The sequence below is a fragment of the Podarcis bocagei genome (assembly GCF_964188305.1).
Source record: "Podarcis bocagei genome assembly, chromosome: 5".
Lineage (NCBI taxonomy): Eukaryota > Metazoa > Chordata > Lepidosauria > Squamata > Lacertidae > Podarcis > Podarcis bocagei.
The window spans coordinates 58,589,904-58,607,101 of NC_138129.1; the positions used below are offsets into that span (position 1 = coordinate 58,589,904).

The 17,198-nt window shown below is 42.3% G+C and overlaps 1 protein-coding gene across 5 annotated transcripts in view; it reads left to right on the forward strand.

Moving 5' to 3' along the window:
* The first annotated feature begins 491 nt into the window (after positions 1–491).
* Positions 492–17,198, forward strand: part of ZFYVE9 (zinc finger FYVE-type containing 9) — a 49,039-nt gene continuing 32,332 nt past the window's right edge. Inside the window, exons 1-3 of one of the 5 annotated variants that reach the window (XM_081195357.1) lie at positions 492–696; positions 10,361–10,458; positions 14,559–14,663. In XM_081195357.1, coding sequence (XP_081051483.1) covers positions 14,594–14,663 — 70 coding nt within the window. In that variant the 5' untranslated portion in view covers positions 492–696; positions 10,361–10,458; positions 14,559–14,593. Of the gene's footprint in view, positions 697–10,353; positions 10,459–14,558; positions 14,664–17,198 lie in introns of all 5 variants that reach the window. The other 4 variants (XM_081195356.1, XM_081195358.1, XM_081195359.1 and 1 more) reach the window with 4 other exon arrangements.

Here is a 17,198-nt window from a genome sequence, read left to right on the forward strand (position 1 = left end):
AGCGCACAGCTGCGCGCGCGCGTAGGTTACACGCGCAGTGATTTCCAGCTGCGTCCTTGCTTGCGGCGGGAGGTTGACGCCTCCCCCTCCGTTTCTTTGCAATGCCCGAGTCCTCCCTTCTTAGGTGGCTGGCAAAGCCAGTTGTTTGTCCTCCTCGCGCGCCGAGAGGGGTTTCCCCAAAGCATCCAAATTGCCCTCTGGCGACTCCGCCTCCCAGAGGCTCGAGCGGCTGCTTGCTCCCTAGGCGGGCGGTGCCTACCTAGCAAGCCTCGCCTGGGCTTCCGCTTGGAAACGGAGAAATAAACGAGGAGCGGCGGCGGCTCCACCACCAGCCCTCCCTCCGTCCCCGCGGCGCCGCTCTACCACGCAGCCGCGCCTGAGGAGGCCTGAGGAGGCCTGCCAGGCTTCCCCGCTTGTGCCGCAGTGCCGTGCGCTGCCTCTGAGGCCAGCCAGGGGGCGCTGGTTGCCGGCAGCTGAGGCGGCCTCGGAGCGGGCGAGGGAGCCCAGCCAGCCAGGAGAGGAGGCAGCCCTCGCCGTCGGGAACAGGCGGGCAAGCGGGAGGCCGGGCAGGCGCCGCGCTGGCCTTCCTTGAGCTCGGGAAGAGGCCTGCCCGGGAGCCGAGCGAGGGGAGCCTCTCCGACATGCAGGCCCGGCGGCGCTCGCTGCTGCTGCTGCCGCCGCCGCCTCCCGAGGTGAGTAAGCTGCTGGCCGCCTCCCGATTTAGCCGGTCTCCGTCGGGCCGCTAAGGCCGGGCATCCTCTCCCAGGCCCCTGTGGGGCGGCGTGAGAAGGGAGCCTCTCTTGGTGGGTGGTGGGGGGCCGCCCCACGGCTCCTGAGGAGAGGAAGCTGAGGGAACCTTCCCCCAGGGAGGGTGGCCCAAAAGGGGCAAGAGGCGACATAACTGAGGGTCGGAGCGCGTTCCCCCACAGCACACCTTGGGTCAATTCCGCCGCCCCCCAACTTTAGGGGCGCGAGTTTCCCTCCTTCGTACTAGGGATCATGAAAGCCTCGGGACCTTGAGAATAAAGAGGCAGACGAGGAGCTTCTCGTCCCGGCTTATCCCTCGCCTTGTTTGTCTGGCTTGTCCTGATGGAGTGGGTTGGGGGGAAGAGAGCCCTGTTCCCTTCATGGCAACCGGGAAGCCTTCCGCGAGGAGTTCATGGCTTCTCGTTTATAGCGCTTCCCAGCCCTCTTAATATCTCAGGGGGCGAGCGAGAAGACGTGGCAGCCCCCCGCGCCGCCGCCCCAAACAAATAAGCAAGCCTTCCCATACCGCTTCTGCTAATTAGTAGATTCCCCTCCCCCATACATCCAGGCCCCCCCCCCGTAGAGCATATGCATCGCTTTTTCACAGTCCTTGCTTGTTTTTGCAGTTGTGCATTCTTGCATCCCCTTTCTTTCCTGTCCTGCTGCTTTACAGGCAGCTCCCATTTGTTCACAGCCCAAGTTTCTCATACTGGATCTGACGGGAATATTGCTGTCAAGGTGTCCTATTTTGTGCCCGAAGTACCTTCCCTTGCTCTGGCGTCGTTTGTTGCAGTCTGTTCACTATTTAAATAATTTGAAACGTGCCATCACTTCCGAACTAGAGCGCTTACCAAGAGGCAAGGTTACTTTTAATTGTGTTTGTTGTTGTGCTCACTTAAGTAATACTCACCTTGGTGATAAAATTCAGGTATTTTTAGTTCTGTGGATGTGGGTAAGTAGGTCCAGATGACTGGTTGCAATGGAGGGAATGCATATCTTGTAACATGAACAACTGGTGGGAATTACCTTGATAAGTTTGAATGTTTAGGTATTTTGCATATATGTAAACAAATAGTATTTTCATGTACTGAAATATAAGTATATATGACACCAGAATATATTTATTAATATATTTAAACAAGGTGAAGTTCCACATGTAAAATGTCCACAAAACTTGAATGGTCTTGTGGTGTTAGTGCAGATTTTCATATCTGAACCTGCTATTTATTTGTGACTTAAGATGGATGCAAAATTTCAAAGAGCCTGGTAGAGTGAGTAAGGGAAACATGGAGGTCACACTAAAGGTTATAAGGACAGCAGGTTGATTATTTTTAGCACATAGACATCTAGAAGGATAATATATTTATTATGTAAAATATCAAAATCTGAATATAGATGCATGAAAGTGGAGTGCTTTTTTGGATTGTACTGAAAACTGTTAGGTTGTCTGAGCTTGGCCCAACATAGATAAAACTGCTTTTATTGATCAGCAACACAAAGATGCATATATGTGGTAGCGAATTAATGTTTGTTTCTCTGGTGTGGATTTAATATCACATGCCTTATATCAGTATAATTTAATGGCCTGGATTTACTAAACTAAAAATGTATTTACACTCAATTAAACTTATTACAGTAGACAAAAAACTTTAGATTTTGATATCTGGTAAATGCTGGCATAATTAAGAGGGCTCTTCAGTGGCCCAGAGGTCCTTTAAATGTTGCTCAGCTGCGCAGAAGCATTTCATTAAAAAAGCAGCCCTCACTTGACCAAAATTTAAAGGGCCCCATAGAGATCTGATTTTTTAAAAGCAACTTTACTTCACTGATAATTGCAGCGTGTCTCATGGCATCAAATCTAGGCTTTGGTTTAGTCTCATGCTTGAAATCTTACTGAAATTTATTTAAAGACTGTGAATGTCTATGCTGTTTCTTTTTAAAAATGCAAAATATTTAATCCTTCCATAATCCATGAAGCTCTAAATCTAAGCAAATATAATTTAACATATAACTTAGGCAGGCTTTACATTATTTTAATAAATTAATTCTTAATGCATAAATAAAGGATGAACTATTCAGAGCAGATGCTTTTCAGCATGTATTCTAGCATTTATGTTCTCATTGTTCTTTTACATTTTAAAATGAAAGTGTATATCTAGACCACTGGGCTCCTTAGATGAAAAATGTAAATGGATGCAGAAATATATGCTGAAGTCAACAGGCAAATAATATGCCTTACTATAGCAGGATTGCTAACAGCTAAGAATTTTTATGCCAACATCTAACTGTTTGGATAAAGTATAACTAACAATATTTATTTTGGAATAATATTTCAAAACAGGCTTACGGGTAAATGTTTAGGATTGGAATAGCAGAAACAGTGATAAAGTATGTATGTATCCCTGTAGTTGTGAATGGTCCTGTGCGAAGGGTTATGGAAGAACTTTAATCTACTTAAGCTGCGGTCGTAACACACACCTACAAGGAAATAAACCTAATTAAGCATAGTGGGATTTACTTTTAGGTAAATATGCATAGAATTGCTTTGTTAGAGCTGGAAGGTTATAACTTGACCTGCTTCATTTTAATAAGAGCATAAGAGCCTGCTGGATGTAGTCTAGCACCCTGTCTCATAGTGGTCAACCAGATGCTCTAATGCAGTGTTCCCCAACCTTGGGCCTCCAGCTGTTTTTGGACTACAACTCCCATCATCCCTTGCTAGCAAGACCAGTGGCCAAGGATGATGGGAATTGTAGTCCAAAAACAGCTGGAGGCCCAAGGTTGGGGAACACTGCGTCTAATGGAAGCCCATAAGCCATGTTAAAATTCTCAGTTTATACCACCTTTGTATAAGCAAAGTTATGGATATTAGGGCGCTATATTATACTTTTTTCATGGTGCTGGTATTAAGGCAGTTTTTAACCCACCAGCCCAAGCATGCTTAAGTTAGTAGTTTGTGGTTTAAAGTAAAAATAAACACAGTTTATTTGTTGTAAATATCCTTATCAAGTGGCTTGAAGGCAATTTTTACTCACACAGGAGACCAAGTGGCTATTTACAAGCCCTATACAAAGGTGTTGAAACAAGTCTCTAGTAATTTTGACTTCGTTTTGCTAAATGAAACCTGGGAGTTGATGCAAAGGTTTTTGGAGCATGTGGCCAAGAGTGAAATTGTGGAAACTGTTTGAAATGCTCAGTGAACAGTAGTTGCCTAAACCTTTTAATTTATGTAAGAAGATGTGAAAGATGGAAGCAAACAGTGTTTCTCTGCCGATGGAAGGCATTTGTTATAGAACTAGAGGGCCGGCAATTCTTCCTCCCTGCCTGCTCCCCAAAATTTGCTGAGGTTTTGGGGAACCCCTTGGAGCAAATTTCTGGGGGCTTGCAGGAGGGAGGAGGGAATTTATTTCCTCCACCAATGAAGCAACACCAATTGAATTCTATTCAAAGTAATACAGTATTTAATTTTCTCCATCATTGTGTGTTTAGAAGGACTATGGGTAGCTGTCTTATACAAGTCAGACCATTGGTCCACCAAGCTTAGTATTGCTGCTAATGGTGTCTCCAGGTAGGGCTGGAAAAGACTCCTGACTGAAACACTGGAGAGCCAGTTCCTAAAAGCCAAGCTCTAGCAGCTTTGTAGCTTAGGATGCAGGTTTAGCTGCTACTGAAGTAGAGTCATAGGGTGTGATTGATTATGATTACATGTATGTTTATTTTAATTCACAGTAAGTCTCTCTTCAAGATGACCAATCACAATAAGCATATGAGGAAAATAGTTGAGTCATAAGTACTGTGACCTATTTATTTGTTTGAAGTATTTATTTCCTGCCCCTTCATTGTAAAAGCAGTGCTCAGGATATGAAAGAAACAAAACAAAATTGCATATTTTTAAACAAGCAAGATTGGGGAATATCACAGCAGGGTTGTGGGGTCAGTACAATAAACACATCCGTCCAACAGGCCAAACTTGCCCCAGAACACAAGTGTCTTCACTATGTACTAGACAATTATTTGGGTGAAACAAACCTCCTTTGAGTAAGAACTTTCACAGCTTAGATGTGATTCCAAGAAGGTTGTCTTCCACATCTCAACCAGGAACCTCTCTTCCACTGGTAGAACATAAAGAAGAATCTCTCCTGGAGATGTTAATGAGGAGGACTGCTCTGATTGGAGGAGGCAGTCCTTTGGATTAAATAATAAATTTTTAAGGTAAAGGTAAAGGTACCCCTGCCCGTACGGGCCAGTCTTGCCAGACTCTAGGGTTGTGCGCTCATCTCACTCTATAGGCTGGGAGCCAGCGCTGTCCGCAGACACTTCCAGGTCACGTGGCCAGCGTGACAAGCTGCATCTGGCGAGCCAGCGCAGCACACGGAACGCCATTTACCTTCCCGCTGGTAAGCGGTCCCTATTTATCTACTTGCACCCGGAGGTGCTTTCGAACTGCTAGGTTGGCAGGTGCTGGGACCGAAAGACGGGAGCGCACCCCGCCGCGGGGATTCAAACTGCCGACCATGCGATCGGCAAGTCCTAGGCGCTGAGGTTTTACCCACAGCGCCACCCGCGTCCCTAATAAATCTTTAGATAAAGGTAATTAACAGTAGCTGGAATTGTAAAGAAGTACGCTTTCCCAACGGAATATATATTGTATGTTTTTGATTAAACAAAAATAGCTTTTAAGAGCAAGACCCTAATTATATACAGACTTTGCAAGTTCCTGTCAATGGGACTTGCTTACCAGTACTTCAAAGATTCAGTACTGGTAGGTTAAGCCTATTTTGAATAATGGGAAAATAATGGACTTTTGTAGAAAAAAAGAATGCTTTGCTCTCAAACTCCTTAAAGGCATCTGGTCTCAGAAGGTCCGGCCTTTGTATTCTGTTTGTAGACATCTTTTTAGTAATAGCTGTGGAAACTGAGCTTCATTAAATGACCTATTTAATTTTTTTTAAACCAAACCTTCACTGCCTCCATCTAATTAAGAAGTTGAGTGGAAGGTTTGTTTTAGTTCAGTCTGTCAGCTCCTACGGTGAGATTGTACTGCTACTTTACAAATTATTTTTTTAAAAAACAGAGATTAGTTTATGTGCTGTGGAAAACAAAGCATGTATCCAGAAATGTAATGAAAGGCAGTGTGTGTTTTTGTCTTGGTGCAAATGTTAAGAAAGCTGGTCCATATGTCATCTTCTTAGTGAGTGTACCTGAGGCAAGTACTCATGCTGCAAATTTTGCAGTGTGTATGTGGGGGGAGGATAATTCCTGTCTGGTTCACCTCATACAGTTATCTGTCACATTTGTTTCAGTTGGGAGGAACAGCTGGCCTAGAGGTGCTGTTTTTACTGCAACTGGTACTTATAAACTAAAATAGGAGGTCCTATATTTTTTGTGTGTTTGCATACTGTTGTGACTTCTTGGATAAGCATTGTTTACTTTTTGTGGTCCATTACTTTCAATTGCTTTAGTGCAGATCTAGGCCAGTACAAGAGAAGAAGGGTTAAATGCATGTCTCAAGCACAATAGCTTTTGTTTTGTCACTGGAGTGGCAGATGGGAAACCAGAATCTCTTACATTCCCGCATACATTGACTATGGGGGAGAGGCATTTACCATCAGCTGATGATCTTAAAATTAGACTTCATTTGAGCCTGTGCTTCTTGAGTGTTCTGTAATAAAAAGCATGTTTATTGTATCAATGCACTCTTAAAATTTTATACAGATGATTACATTTTGAGCTAATGTATGCTGTAGAATCATCTTCTAAATTGACTGAAATTCATATAAATATATGAAGTAAACCTATGAATTGTTTGTATTTTGCTTTATTGCACAGTATTCAAATACATCAATTTTCTAGATATGTTAAATGTCTCTTCTGGTTTATAGCCTTTTTTGTTAGAACATCTGTAACTGTCAGAAACCTCTGTGTTGATCCCCCCCATAATATAGCAAACATAGAAATCCGTAATGTTCCCTGTAAAATGCAGATCAAAGTGCTGTACAAATCTCCTAATAGCTGTGCCTAGCTATGAATGACACTTCCTCGTTATAAACACTTTCATATTTTCTGATTTCACTTTGCTGTGTCAAAATTTTGCTTTGAACTCACTCCTAGCTCTGTTCACCTAGCTGGCTGTACACTGTTTGGTATACAATTACTATGTAGGATCAGTAGGATGAAAGCTTGTTTAGATGTTTAGTTGTCTTATGTTTGCAGTACTGTTCGCACCAACATTCAAAAATTCATAAGACTGAAGTTAATTATTCTGCATCTCCCAGTCCTTACATCGCTCCCTGTCCTCCTATTCATTCTGCTATTAAATTGAGAGTGAAGATGGCATAATGATTCTTTTGTGTTGTTTATCTCTTCACCTTGTTGTCATGCTGCCATGCCCTTTTGCTGGATATTCTGCATCCTTGGTGTACGTTGGCTCATGGGACTATTGGGTCATGAATAATCTTCATGAGAAGAAATGCTGCACATTGAAATGCCAAAATAAGCCATTCCCCAGATAGCCTTTTAGTAAAATGTCTACTCACCACAAAATATGCACAGTACTCAACTTATCACCACTTTGGCATAACATCCATCACTCATTTTCACTATATAATTGCACTTTGCTCTACTCATGCTTAACTCTGATCTAATTTCTCTCCACCTCTCTACGTTTGGTCTCCGTAATTATTGATCATAGAATTGTAGAGTTGGAAGGGATCACGAGGATCGTCTAGTCCAACCCCCTGCAATGCAGGAATCTTTTGCCCAACATGGGACTCAAACCCATGACCCTGAGAGTTTCACACTCTACTTACTGAGGAAGGAAGAACAATGTTGAAAGTCTATATTGATGATGGGACCAGGAATAGGAAAAAGCAACACAAAATATTTTGACCAGGGACTGCATCATAGCATAGGAAAGGTGGAGAGTAGGGCTAGGTGATAAATCAGTATATCATCCCAAATTGTTTTTGAATCCACATTGTTGTTTTGACCTGGCAATATATCACGAGGGAAATTTGGACAAAAGGATTGGAAACTGATGACTTCCCCATGGGATGGCTCAGCTGAACGAAGACTTTTCTCTGCAGGAAGGGGAGAATCGCTACTGCTGGGATTAAAATATGTAGAGCAGGGGTAGTCAACCCTTTTTATACCTACTGCCCACTAATGTATCTTTCTTGATGGTAAACTTTCCTTACCGCCCACCAGCGCTCGATGGAAGGAGGATTCAGCTTGTGCCGTAGAACCCCCTACTGCCCACCTAGAATCCTGAAACGCCCACTAGTGGGCGGTAGGGACCAGGTTGACAACCCCTGATATAGAGGGAAGAGGACTTCCCTCTCCCAAATCTCACACACACAAGTTTGGAGAGGGGCAGGCCAAACAGTGCACCACCACCTCCCTGCTTTGCTCGCTTGCTCGCCTCCCTCCCCAGCGCCACAGTCCCTTCCCCTTACACTGAGGGAGGTGGCAGACGTGCATCTTTGCCTCAGAGCTACTTCCCCACCACCACCCCTGCCGCTCCCGTCCCTGCTACCACCTCTTCTCCCATTCCCTCAGTTCTGTGGTCAGCTTTCCCACAATGTGGGAAAATCCGTGAAGCTAGTCAATGCTTCTCAGTTCCTGTTACTCGTCTTCTGCATGTGCATGGGTGCGCATGCATGCATGTGTTTGTCTGTCTCTCTGTGCTAAGAATCCCTGTGCTAAGATAGGGGTGGGGGTTCCCCCTCCAGGGTCTGTATCTTCTGCTTTTCCTCTCTATTCCACACCATCCAGAAATTGACACGAGGTTTGGCTGCTTCTTCCTCCCTACCTCTCTCTGTCTGGGTAGTAGTTGCCAGGACGTTACCCCATTTGCTTCTACATGGTTCCATCCTTATTTCAGGCATTGTTATATATCTGTATATCACAGTATTTAGCTGGTATATCACGATGTTGAAAACCAGATATCGTCCAGCCCAAGGGAAAGAACAGTGTGCAGGAATGAAGTGATTAGGGCCCATTCCCATTGGCATAATATTGAGGATTATTGTAGTCAGTGAATACACACAGTGGTTCTGTGGTGTTGAAAATGTATTTTTATGTAGTGTGGTGGGCACATACCCATAGCCTTGTGGTACATCTTCAGGAGAAGAAAAGACTAAGGAGTAAACCCTACACCTATCTGGAATGGAGTCTGTAAGATGATTGAATGATGTTTTGTACACCTCCTTCTGGCAACTCCTGCAGCCAAGCTGGTACCAAACATATTGCTTTGCTTTCCTTAGCAAGGCTGAGAGGAGGTCTTGTTGTCTGGGCATCCTAGGACCTGCCCAGACTTTTGCCCTGAAGAAGTCACTTGGGTCTGCCATTTTTAAAATGTCTGCAGGCATCGAAGTATGCCAGTCAAATTGATAGTCCTGTTCTGTATGATTATTTTCCATTACACATTACACATTTGTATTTATTTGGTTTTGGTATTTAATTTCTCATGTCACTCTAGTAATTTGAGTCAGAGAGGAGGGAAGGTACACTAACCAGAGGGACAGTCACCAGGTGGCTTAGTTGAATGCTTCTGTGGAAAGATGTACACCAGGGGTGTCCAAGAGACTGCGATCTACTCCCACTATAAATAAACTGGCAGTGATCTACCCATTGGATTTGACCAGAGCTGTTGAGCTTTTTGGGGGGGAGAGATAAGAGTAGTTGAGCTTTTTTTAGGGAGAGAGGTCAGATCGACCGGTAGATCGCGATCGACCAGTTGGACAGCCCTGATGTACACAATCTAGGAACAAGGATACATTGAAGAGCTCAAGTTGCAGCCTTCATGTTTTGCCATCTTCTGCATACTTGTAGCAAAAACTTATTCCTGGTTATTTCCTTAAGACTATTTCCTCCATACTTTGGTGTTAGTCTCCACCCAATCTGGTAAAAAGTTAATCCTATCACAGAAAACTTGGTTTATTATAATAAGAATGTCATGTTTCCTAATGAAAGTGAGAACCACTATAGATTAGGTGCTGTAAGGTGCCCAAATCTTTTATTACCTGAGATGAATAAGTACAAATTTCTATTGTAGGCATAAGCAAGTGTTACCAGTTAAGCTAGTGAGAAAATGGCAAGTCTTTTCAAGTTTGTATCTAGCAACTTATTGTGATGCCTTTGTAGTCTTAGGGCTTGGTTACTCTTCTGAAGTTGCTTTTGACTGTGTTTCGGGAAGTACATTTACACAAGGATGCATGGCCTCATAAAGAGACTAGATGCAGTTTAGGACACTGATAATAAACTAGTTTAAGCCCATCTTACCTCCTGCCTCTTCATGAGATCAGATGTGTGCTGTCTACACGTTATTTGGGAAAGGATAGTTCATCTGTGTAACTGCTGTGGAGATTTGGGAGCATGTGTTGGAGACAGGGAATAATTGCTATCTTTTTGGTGGGGGCTTTCTTTGGTGGCCACTTAAATGTAGTGGAGCGAAGGTTATGTTATCAAATTGTTTTTAATAGGTTTCAGAGGGGGAAAATCTTACTCTAACTTGGATTTCAAGATGAGGCAGGCTGAAAATAGCTAAACTACATACAACTAATAGCAGCTTTAGGAATTCTAATGTGGTGTTTGTTTCATTTTTAGGATCAAGCAGAATATACAGATTCAATTCAACTAGCTGATTGGGCAGTGTATATCATGGATAGACATTGGTTCATTCGTTTCTTTATGCATGTGTAGGAGAAAAAGGTAAGAGGATGGCAAATGACAGTATACATCTGGAATATTTGAATTAAGAGAGCACCTTTAAATTTGCATCCTTGGTATGCTTCTTATATTGCAGTCCTAAACAGATCAGAAATTTATTTATTTATTGAGTTTCTGGCCTGCTGTTCCTTCTAGGGCAACAAACAACCAAGCAGGAAAACATTTTTTTCACCCCAGAGCCTTCCACAATAAGAGTTATGAATCAGTCTAATTTCTAGTAATGTTTCTAGGGTGTTTTGTTTGAAGCAAGGACAAGGAAGCTGTGGCCCTCGATATATTGTTACTTTTATCATTGCTGGTCACAATAGTGTTCTGCAATAGAATCATGCATTTTTAAATTTAAAGTTTAGAGTTTCCTGTTTGTAAAAAAATTATTATGGGTGGATTGTGAACTGAAGTGTATTTAAGGCCAAGTTTGCCTGCCTTTTCTTTAGACTCTGTTGTGGGGTTTTCCTTGAAACCTAGCTGTGGAATCAGGCACTGTCACTAAGTTCTTGATTTAATGTATTTTGGTTGTCTTCTCCAGCACAAATGTTTGCAGGATAGATTTGGGAGAAAGTTTTAGAAAGGTGCACATAACAAGCTAGCTTTTTTGTTTCACTTGTGAGGCTACATATATTGAATGACTGGGTTGTCTGGTTCATTGTCTGCATGCAAGGCCTACTATTTTGCATACCAGCACAGACTTCTTCAATGTTTATTTGGATGGTGGCATTAAAAATTGCAGACTTTGCTTCTGCTTAAAGAATTGGTTGATCCCTTGACTGTGTGCAGGAACAGGTCAGTTGTGTGTACTACACTTTATCGTTACAGAGTTAATTTTAAAATTCTGTGTTCAGATTTCCTTCCCTGTATAATAAACACTGTTGTAAGATATACAAATCTCTCTTTTAATTTCTATAAGGTCCTTGATCTTGAATAAGTTATATCAGTCACATTGCATTTAAGACTTTAGTGTGAAATAGTATTACTTCCTTGGCTAATATGTTGGCTTGTTTTGAGTTGTTGTTCCAGTCCACCAGGATTATGTGGTTGGCAAAGCTTAGGCTAAATGCTGTATCCTGTCATGCATTAATCTAGGTTAGAAACTGTAGAAGCTGCAGATTCAAGAATGCAAAGCACAGTAGACAAAATATTATTGAATTAACAGGAGTCATCTTTTAAAATGTCCATTATATAATTTATTTGACTGAAATGGTCTAGAGCCCATACTACTAGATAGCTTTGGACAAGTCAGTGATTTTCAGTATAGCTTTGTTTCCTGTGGGGTTGTTAAATGTTCTATGGAAAAGAAAGGAATATATATTTGTATAAAGTGAAGATTTCTGAACTGTCACATCTACTCCTCTTTGCAATTATTGTTTCACCTCATCCATTCAAAACGTTTTTATGTAGAGATGGTTTATAAAGTTACTTGGCCATTGGGGAGTTACCAAGATGATATATTTATTAGGTAATATCTCCCAATGTGTCCTTGTAGTTCAAATCTGTTATACGGATGAGAAATGACTGGTAGCATTCTTGGGTCAAACATAGTTATTGAGTTGTGTGTGTGGTCGGAAGACTGATTACCATATTTTGCCGTGTATAAGATGCCCCCATGTATAAGACGCCCCCTATTTTGGGGGACTCCAAATTAAGAAAACACCCCTCAGCGTTACCCATGTATAAGACGAGCCCCAATTTTAAACCTATTTTTTTGGTAAAAAATCCCCTAGTCTTACACACAGAAAAAAACATGGTAATTTTCCCTGATTTGATACTTCAGTCACTACTAATTGAAATCCTGCTGATTTCTGTCTGAGTTAATAACTGGATGCAACCCTGAGCCTGAGTCCCCAGGTTTCTGCAGTGGCCAGGAGTGCATCTGCATAGCTAAAGCCAGTGTGCCAGCTGTGCCCTTTCCTAGAGATGTCTGATCTGCTCACAGTGACACACACCTTAGTTACATCCCATTTGAATTACTGTAACATGCTTTACATGGGTCTGCCTTTGAAAAGTGCTAGAAAACTTTTAAAGGGCCCAAGGAGCTCCACTGGCTACTGGTCTGTATCCGGTCACAATTTAAAGTGCTGGTTGTGACCTATAAAACCTTATACTGCTTAGGCCTAGGCTATCTGAAGGCCCAGGGTATTTTCCCATACAAACCTATCTGGGCTCTTGAGATGTTCGAGGTGGCCCTTCTCTCATTCCTGCCATGCTCACAGGCACCTTTTGTGAGAAAGGCTGCTCCCAGACTTTGGAACTCCCTTCCTGGTAAACCTAGACTGAACTATGTCCTTGTGGTCCTTCCTCTGGCAGGTGAAGATTGATTGTTTTATTCCAGCAGGCCTTTGGGAGCTGATTGCTTTTAAAGAAAGGGTTTTTAATAGTGTTGTGCTGTTTTTACCATCTGTATTTTAATAGATTTATTTTTTACATTGTTTTAATTCCATTGTTGTTTAATTACTTTTCAACTATTATTGATTATATCTTTTTAGCTTTCTGTGTTTTAGCTGTGCTTGTACAATCTGGACAAATCTAGTTTTTATTCTTTTTCCCAGAACCAGGGCTCAAGGCAGCATACAAAAATGCAGAAGGTGGGGTCTAGATTAGGACTGATGCCATCATGTGATGGCACTAGGGCTCGCTGAAGATCCAGTAGATCCTGAGCCAGCTCAGTGCCCTTCCCCCTCTCCCACTAGAGCACACACACATCTGGTCTTGTGTGTAGAATGGGGGAGCTCTGCTTTGGTAGAAGGAGTAGATATGGAGGCTGGCAGTGTTAGGCAGTAAATTAGTTTCAGTAGTTGATATATATTAATTTTGTTTCAAAGTTATTAATAATTGCCATTGTGAAGCTCACTGAATGTGTTCATTTAGGAAGTCCTGCAATGTTTCATATTTTACATGGGATCTTAATTTTAGTGGATACGTAAAAGAATAGATTGGTACATTTTCTATCATCATGCCAGTCATCCTGCTGTCCTTTAACCAAATTTATTTACAGTGGTACCTCGGTTTACGAACTTAATCCATTCTGGAAGTTCGTTCTTAAACAGAAACTGTTCTTAAACCAAAGTGCGCTTTCCCTAATGAGGCCTCACACTGCCGTTGCCCTTCCACCGTTCTGATTCCATTCTTAGACAGAGGTAAAGTTTGCAAACTGGGACACTATTTCTGGTTTTGCGGAGTTTGTAAACTGAATTGTTCTTAAACCGGACTGTTTTTAAACTGAGGTACCACTGTCCTACTTAACTCAAACGAGAACTCTCTAAGTTGCTTACAAAATACTTTTATTTCCAAAAGTTAGCTAAGAGTGTGATTCCAAGTGAGTTGTAGGTTGGGGTGTGAAGTGACAGATTGTATTCTATTTTTAATCGCATGTTGGCTAGCACTGGCAAGGTTGGAGGTGTACGGACAGACTTGTCTTCTTCTTGGCTCCCAGGGAGCCTTTTCTTTTTTAAAAGAATCACCCCATTGGTTCTAATGGAGAGGGAAGTTAGACTAGTTTCAGAGTGGCATGGATGCGGACCTGATCCTGTCTTGGCCAGTCATACTCTGCCCTTGGAGTGTCTCGTTTCAGGGCCTAACATTGATTACTGCTAGTGAAAATAGAACTGTGCCTATGGAGCTTTCCCACATAACGTCCCTCCTCCCCAATGGAGAGATCTTCACTGCCATCAGAGGGGCTCCTCCATGCATCCCTAACCCCTTCCATCCATTAGATCTGTGAGTTAGGACTCCCCTTTCCCTTCCCGTCTTTAGAAAGAAAAGGAACAATATGATTTTATTAGGGTTTTTAAAAAATAATAATAATACTTGCAGCAAATAACTGATAAAACCAAAATAAATCCTTAAGTCCCTTCTTAGTCTAGAAGGCTTCTACTTTATTTGTATATCTGGCTGATATTGAGGAGGCATTAGGAATTAGAGGATCAATACAGTTTCATCATCACAGTTTTGTAATACTGGGAAATGCTTTTGATTTTATAGGAAATAGTCAAACTAGCTTAAATTTTAAGCTTGGTAATAATCTCTAAATCTTGTGATGGGACATTGGAATATTGCTAGAAGTTCATAACTGGCTGTCTGCTTGACAGGTTCAGACAAGGAGCTGGGTGGCATTTCCTGACAAATGGAGAACTATTTCCAGGCAGAGGCTTTTAACCTTGATAAGGTTTTAGATGAATTTGAACAAAATGAAGGTGAGTAACTTTTGTTAGGGCTGGAGATGCAAACTAATATCTGGATCTCTGACTCTGGTTGTATTTTTTTGTATTTCCTGTTCCATTGTAACTAACATCTGTTATGCATTTGCTGGGAATAAAAGTCTGAAAAGGATATTGAGAAATCTACAATTTTTTTCTAGGTAGAAGCAGTTAAAATAATTGTCTTAAAAATTTCAGTGATTACATGAATGATATCCCTGTATTAATTGGGTGTCAAACATTGGCACAATTGCATCGATATATAATTCACAGGTAAGAATTGCTTGCAGCTAGAGCTAGTACAGATAAGATTAGCTGTCTGTGCATAAGAAGTAATCAGCTTCCATCCGCTCTTTTGCCACCCAGAATGCACATACTCCCAGATCAATCCCCCATTTTACACTAAGTTCAGTGTTACATTTCATTGTGCTCCTAGTTAGCACAAGTCTTAACTAGCTTTTACAACACTGATTAATTGTTTGTTTTCTATACCTATGACTCTGCTAACTGATGGCTAAAATTTGCACATAATAGTGGTGCTGTGGGTTAAACCACAGAGCCTAGGACTTGCTGATCAGAAGGTCGGCGATTCGAATCCCCACGATGGGGTGAGCTCCCATTGCTCGGTCCCAGCTCCTGCCCACCTAGCAGTTCGAAAGCACGTCAAACTGCAAGTAGATAAATAGGTACCGCTCCGGCAGGAAGGTAAACGGCGTTTCTGTGTGCTGCTCTGGTTCGCCAGAAGTGGCTTAGTCATGCTGGCCACATGACCCGGAAGCTGTCTGCGGACAAAGCCCGGCTCCCTCGGCCAATAAAGCGAGATGAGCGCCGCAACCCCAGAGTCCGTCACGACTGGACCTAATGGTCAGGGGTCCCTTTACCTTTTTTAACTAACATAAACTGTGGCTTAGCACAAATGAGCAAATGTGTGGGTCCAGGGGATTGTGACCACTGCCCTTTTTCCCTGCTCCTTCTGCCACTGCGCTACCCAGGACTAAGCCATAGTTCGGCTTAGCCTTTCATTTGAACACAGGCTCATGGTCTGTCTCCTCCAGATGAACCATGAGTGGTAAACCAAGAACAAATATTGGTTACAGCTTGTCGTTTGTGTTAGCATTTAGTTTACATCACAAAATAAAAGCAGTAAACTCCCTGAGTAATCACAAATAACTAGGGGGGAATTCAGCTTCACGCTGTCACAAATGTTCCATCTGTACAAGCGTATCAGTTTCCCAGATGGAATGATCCCTTGCTCTTGTGTGCTGTTTTGGGGATTCTCCCAACCCCTTGTGCAAATTATAGATGTGGCATGTGTGGGAGGGGAAAGCCCTGTTGTGGAAGCCTTCCTCTAATGGGGTTTGGTAGGTGTATTCCTCCCTAGGTTCTGTGGCTTGTTGTAGGAATACAAGAGCTTATTAACTTACTAACTACATTACTAAATGTGTACATTGAGGAGGGAGAAGAAAAAATGGCATTCACACAATACTGAAACATCAAACATGTTTTGTAAAATTAAATTCCCAAGTGGTTTGTTTGTCTGTGATTGCTGTATTTCCTGTTACGTGATTTGTATGTAGCTAAGTCACTTTCCCCCTTATACTATGCTACTTCACTGTTCTGCTGCTGTGAATGCCTGCTAAAACATGGATAGGATTTATCATTGTATAATTTGTACAAGTAGGGCATTCTCTGGCATGAAAAGTGTAGCAATGGAAACAGGCAAACCCAAAAAGAGCTTGGCTGGATTAGATGAAAGGTCTGTCAAGTTCAGCATCCTGTTTCTCACATAAACCAAAGAGGTGCCTTTGGGGAGATTATAAGTAGGCTATTTCCACTCCCACTTTTTCTCCCCAAGACCTAGTAATGTGGTATACTGCTTCCAGACATGGAGGCTTCATATAGTCATCATAACTAATAGGCATTGTTAGACTAATTGATGGAAGGTCTAATCCCATTTTTAAAGCCATCACAGCTAATGGTCATCTTGTGGCACCACATGCCATTAATAAATAAATAGCTTTTCTAAGGAAAAACACAACCTTTGGTGTTTAATGACTCCAACTACAGAAGCAATCAAAGTGCTATTTGAGAGTTAATGTGATTTGGTTACCTTTTTTGGCCAACGTTTATTCGCTAGTTGGGCTGATAGAAATTGCTTTCTTAGGGCTTGTCCACGCTGTAGTGTTCTTCTGAGAAACGAAAATAGTTTTAGTCTGTGGGTATAACTCATAGACTAATTGCTTTCCTGAGTGGTTTCCCTTTTTATGGTGCTAAATGATGTATTTGCAAAAAGCAGATATGATTCCTGGATTGCTGTTTGAGAAAGCACTGCAGCAGCCTGAAGGGCGGATGCTGGAGGAAGGACGGTTGGAGAGGCAAAAAGCAGCCCCTTTTGGGGAGTGTGAGGACTAAATTTTGAGAGGGTTTTTGCTTTTGCTGTTGCTGGCATTGAGCATTGTGTGCCAAGAAGATACCATCGTCAGCCACATGTGGCTGAATTGGGTGAATCTGTCTCTTTATCCAGCCGTTCTT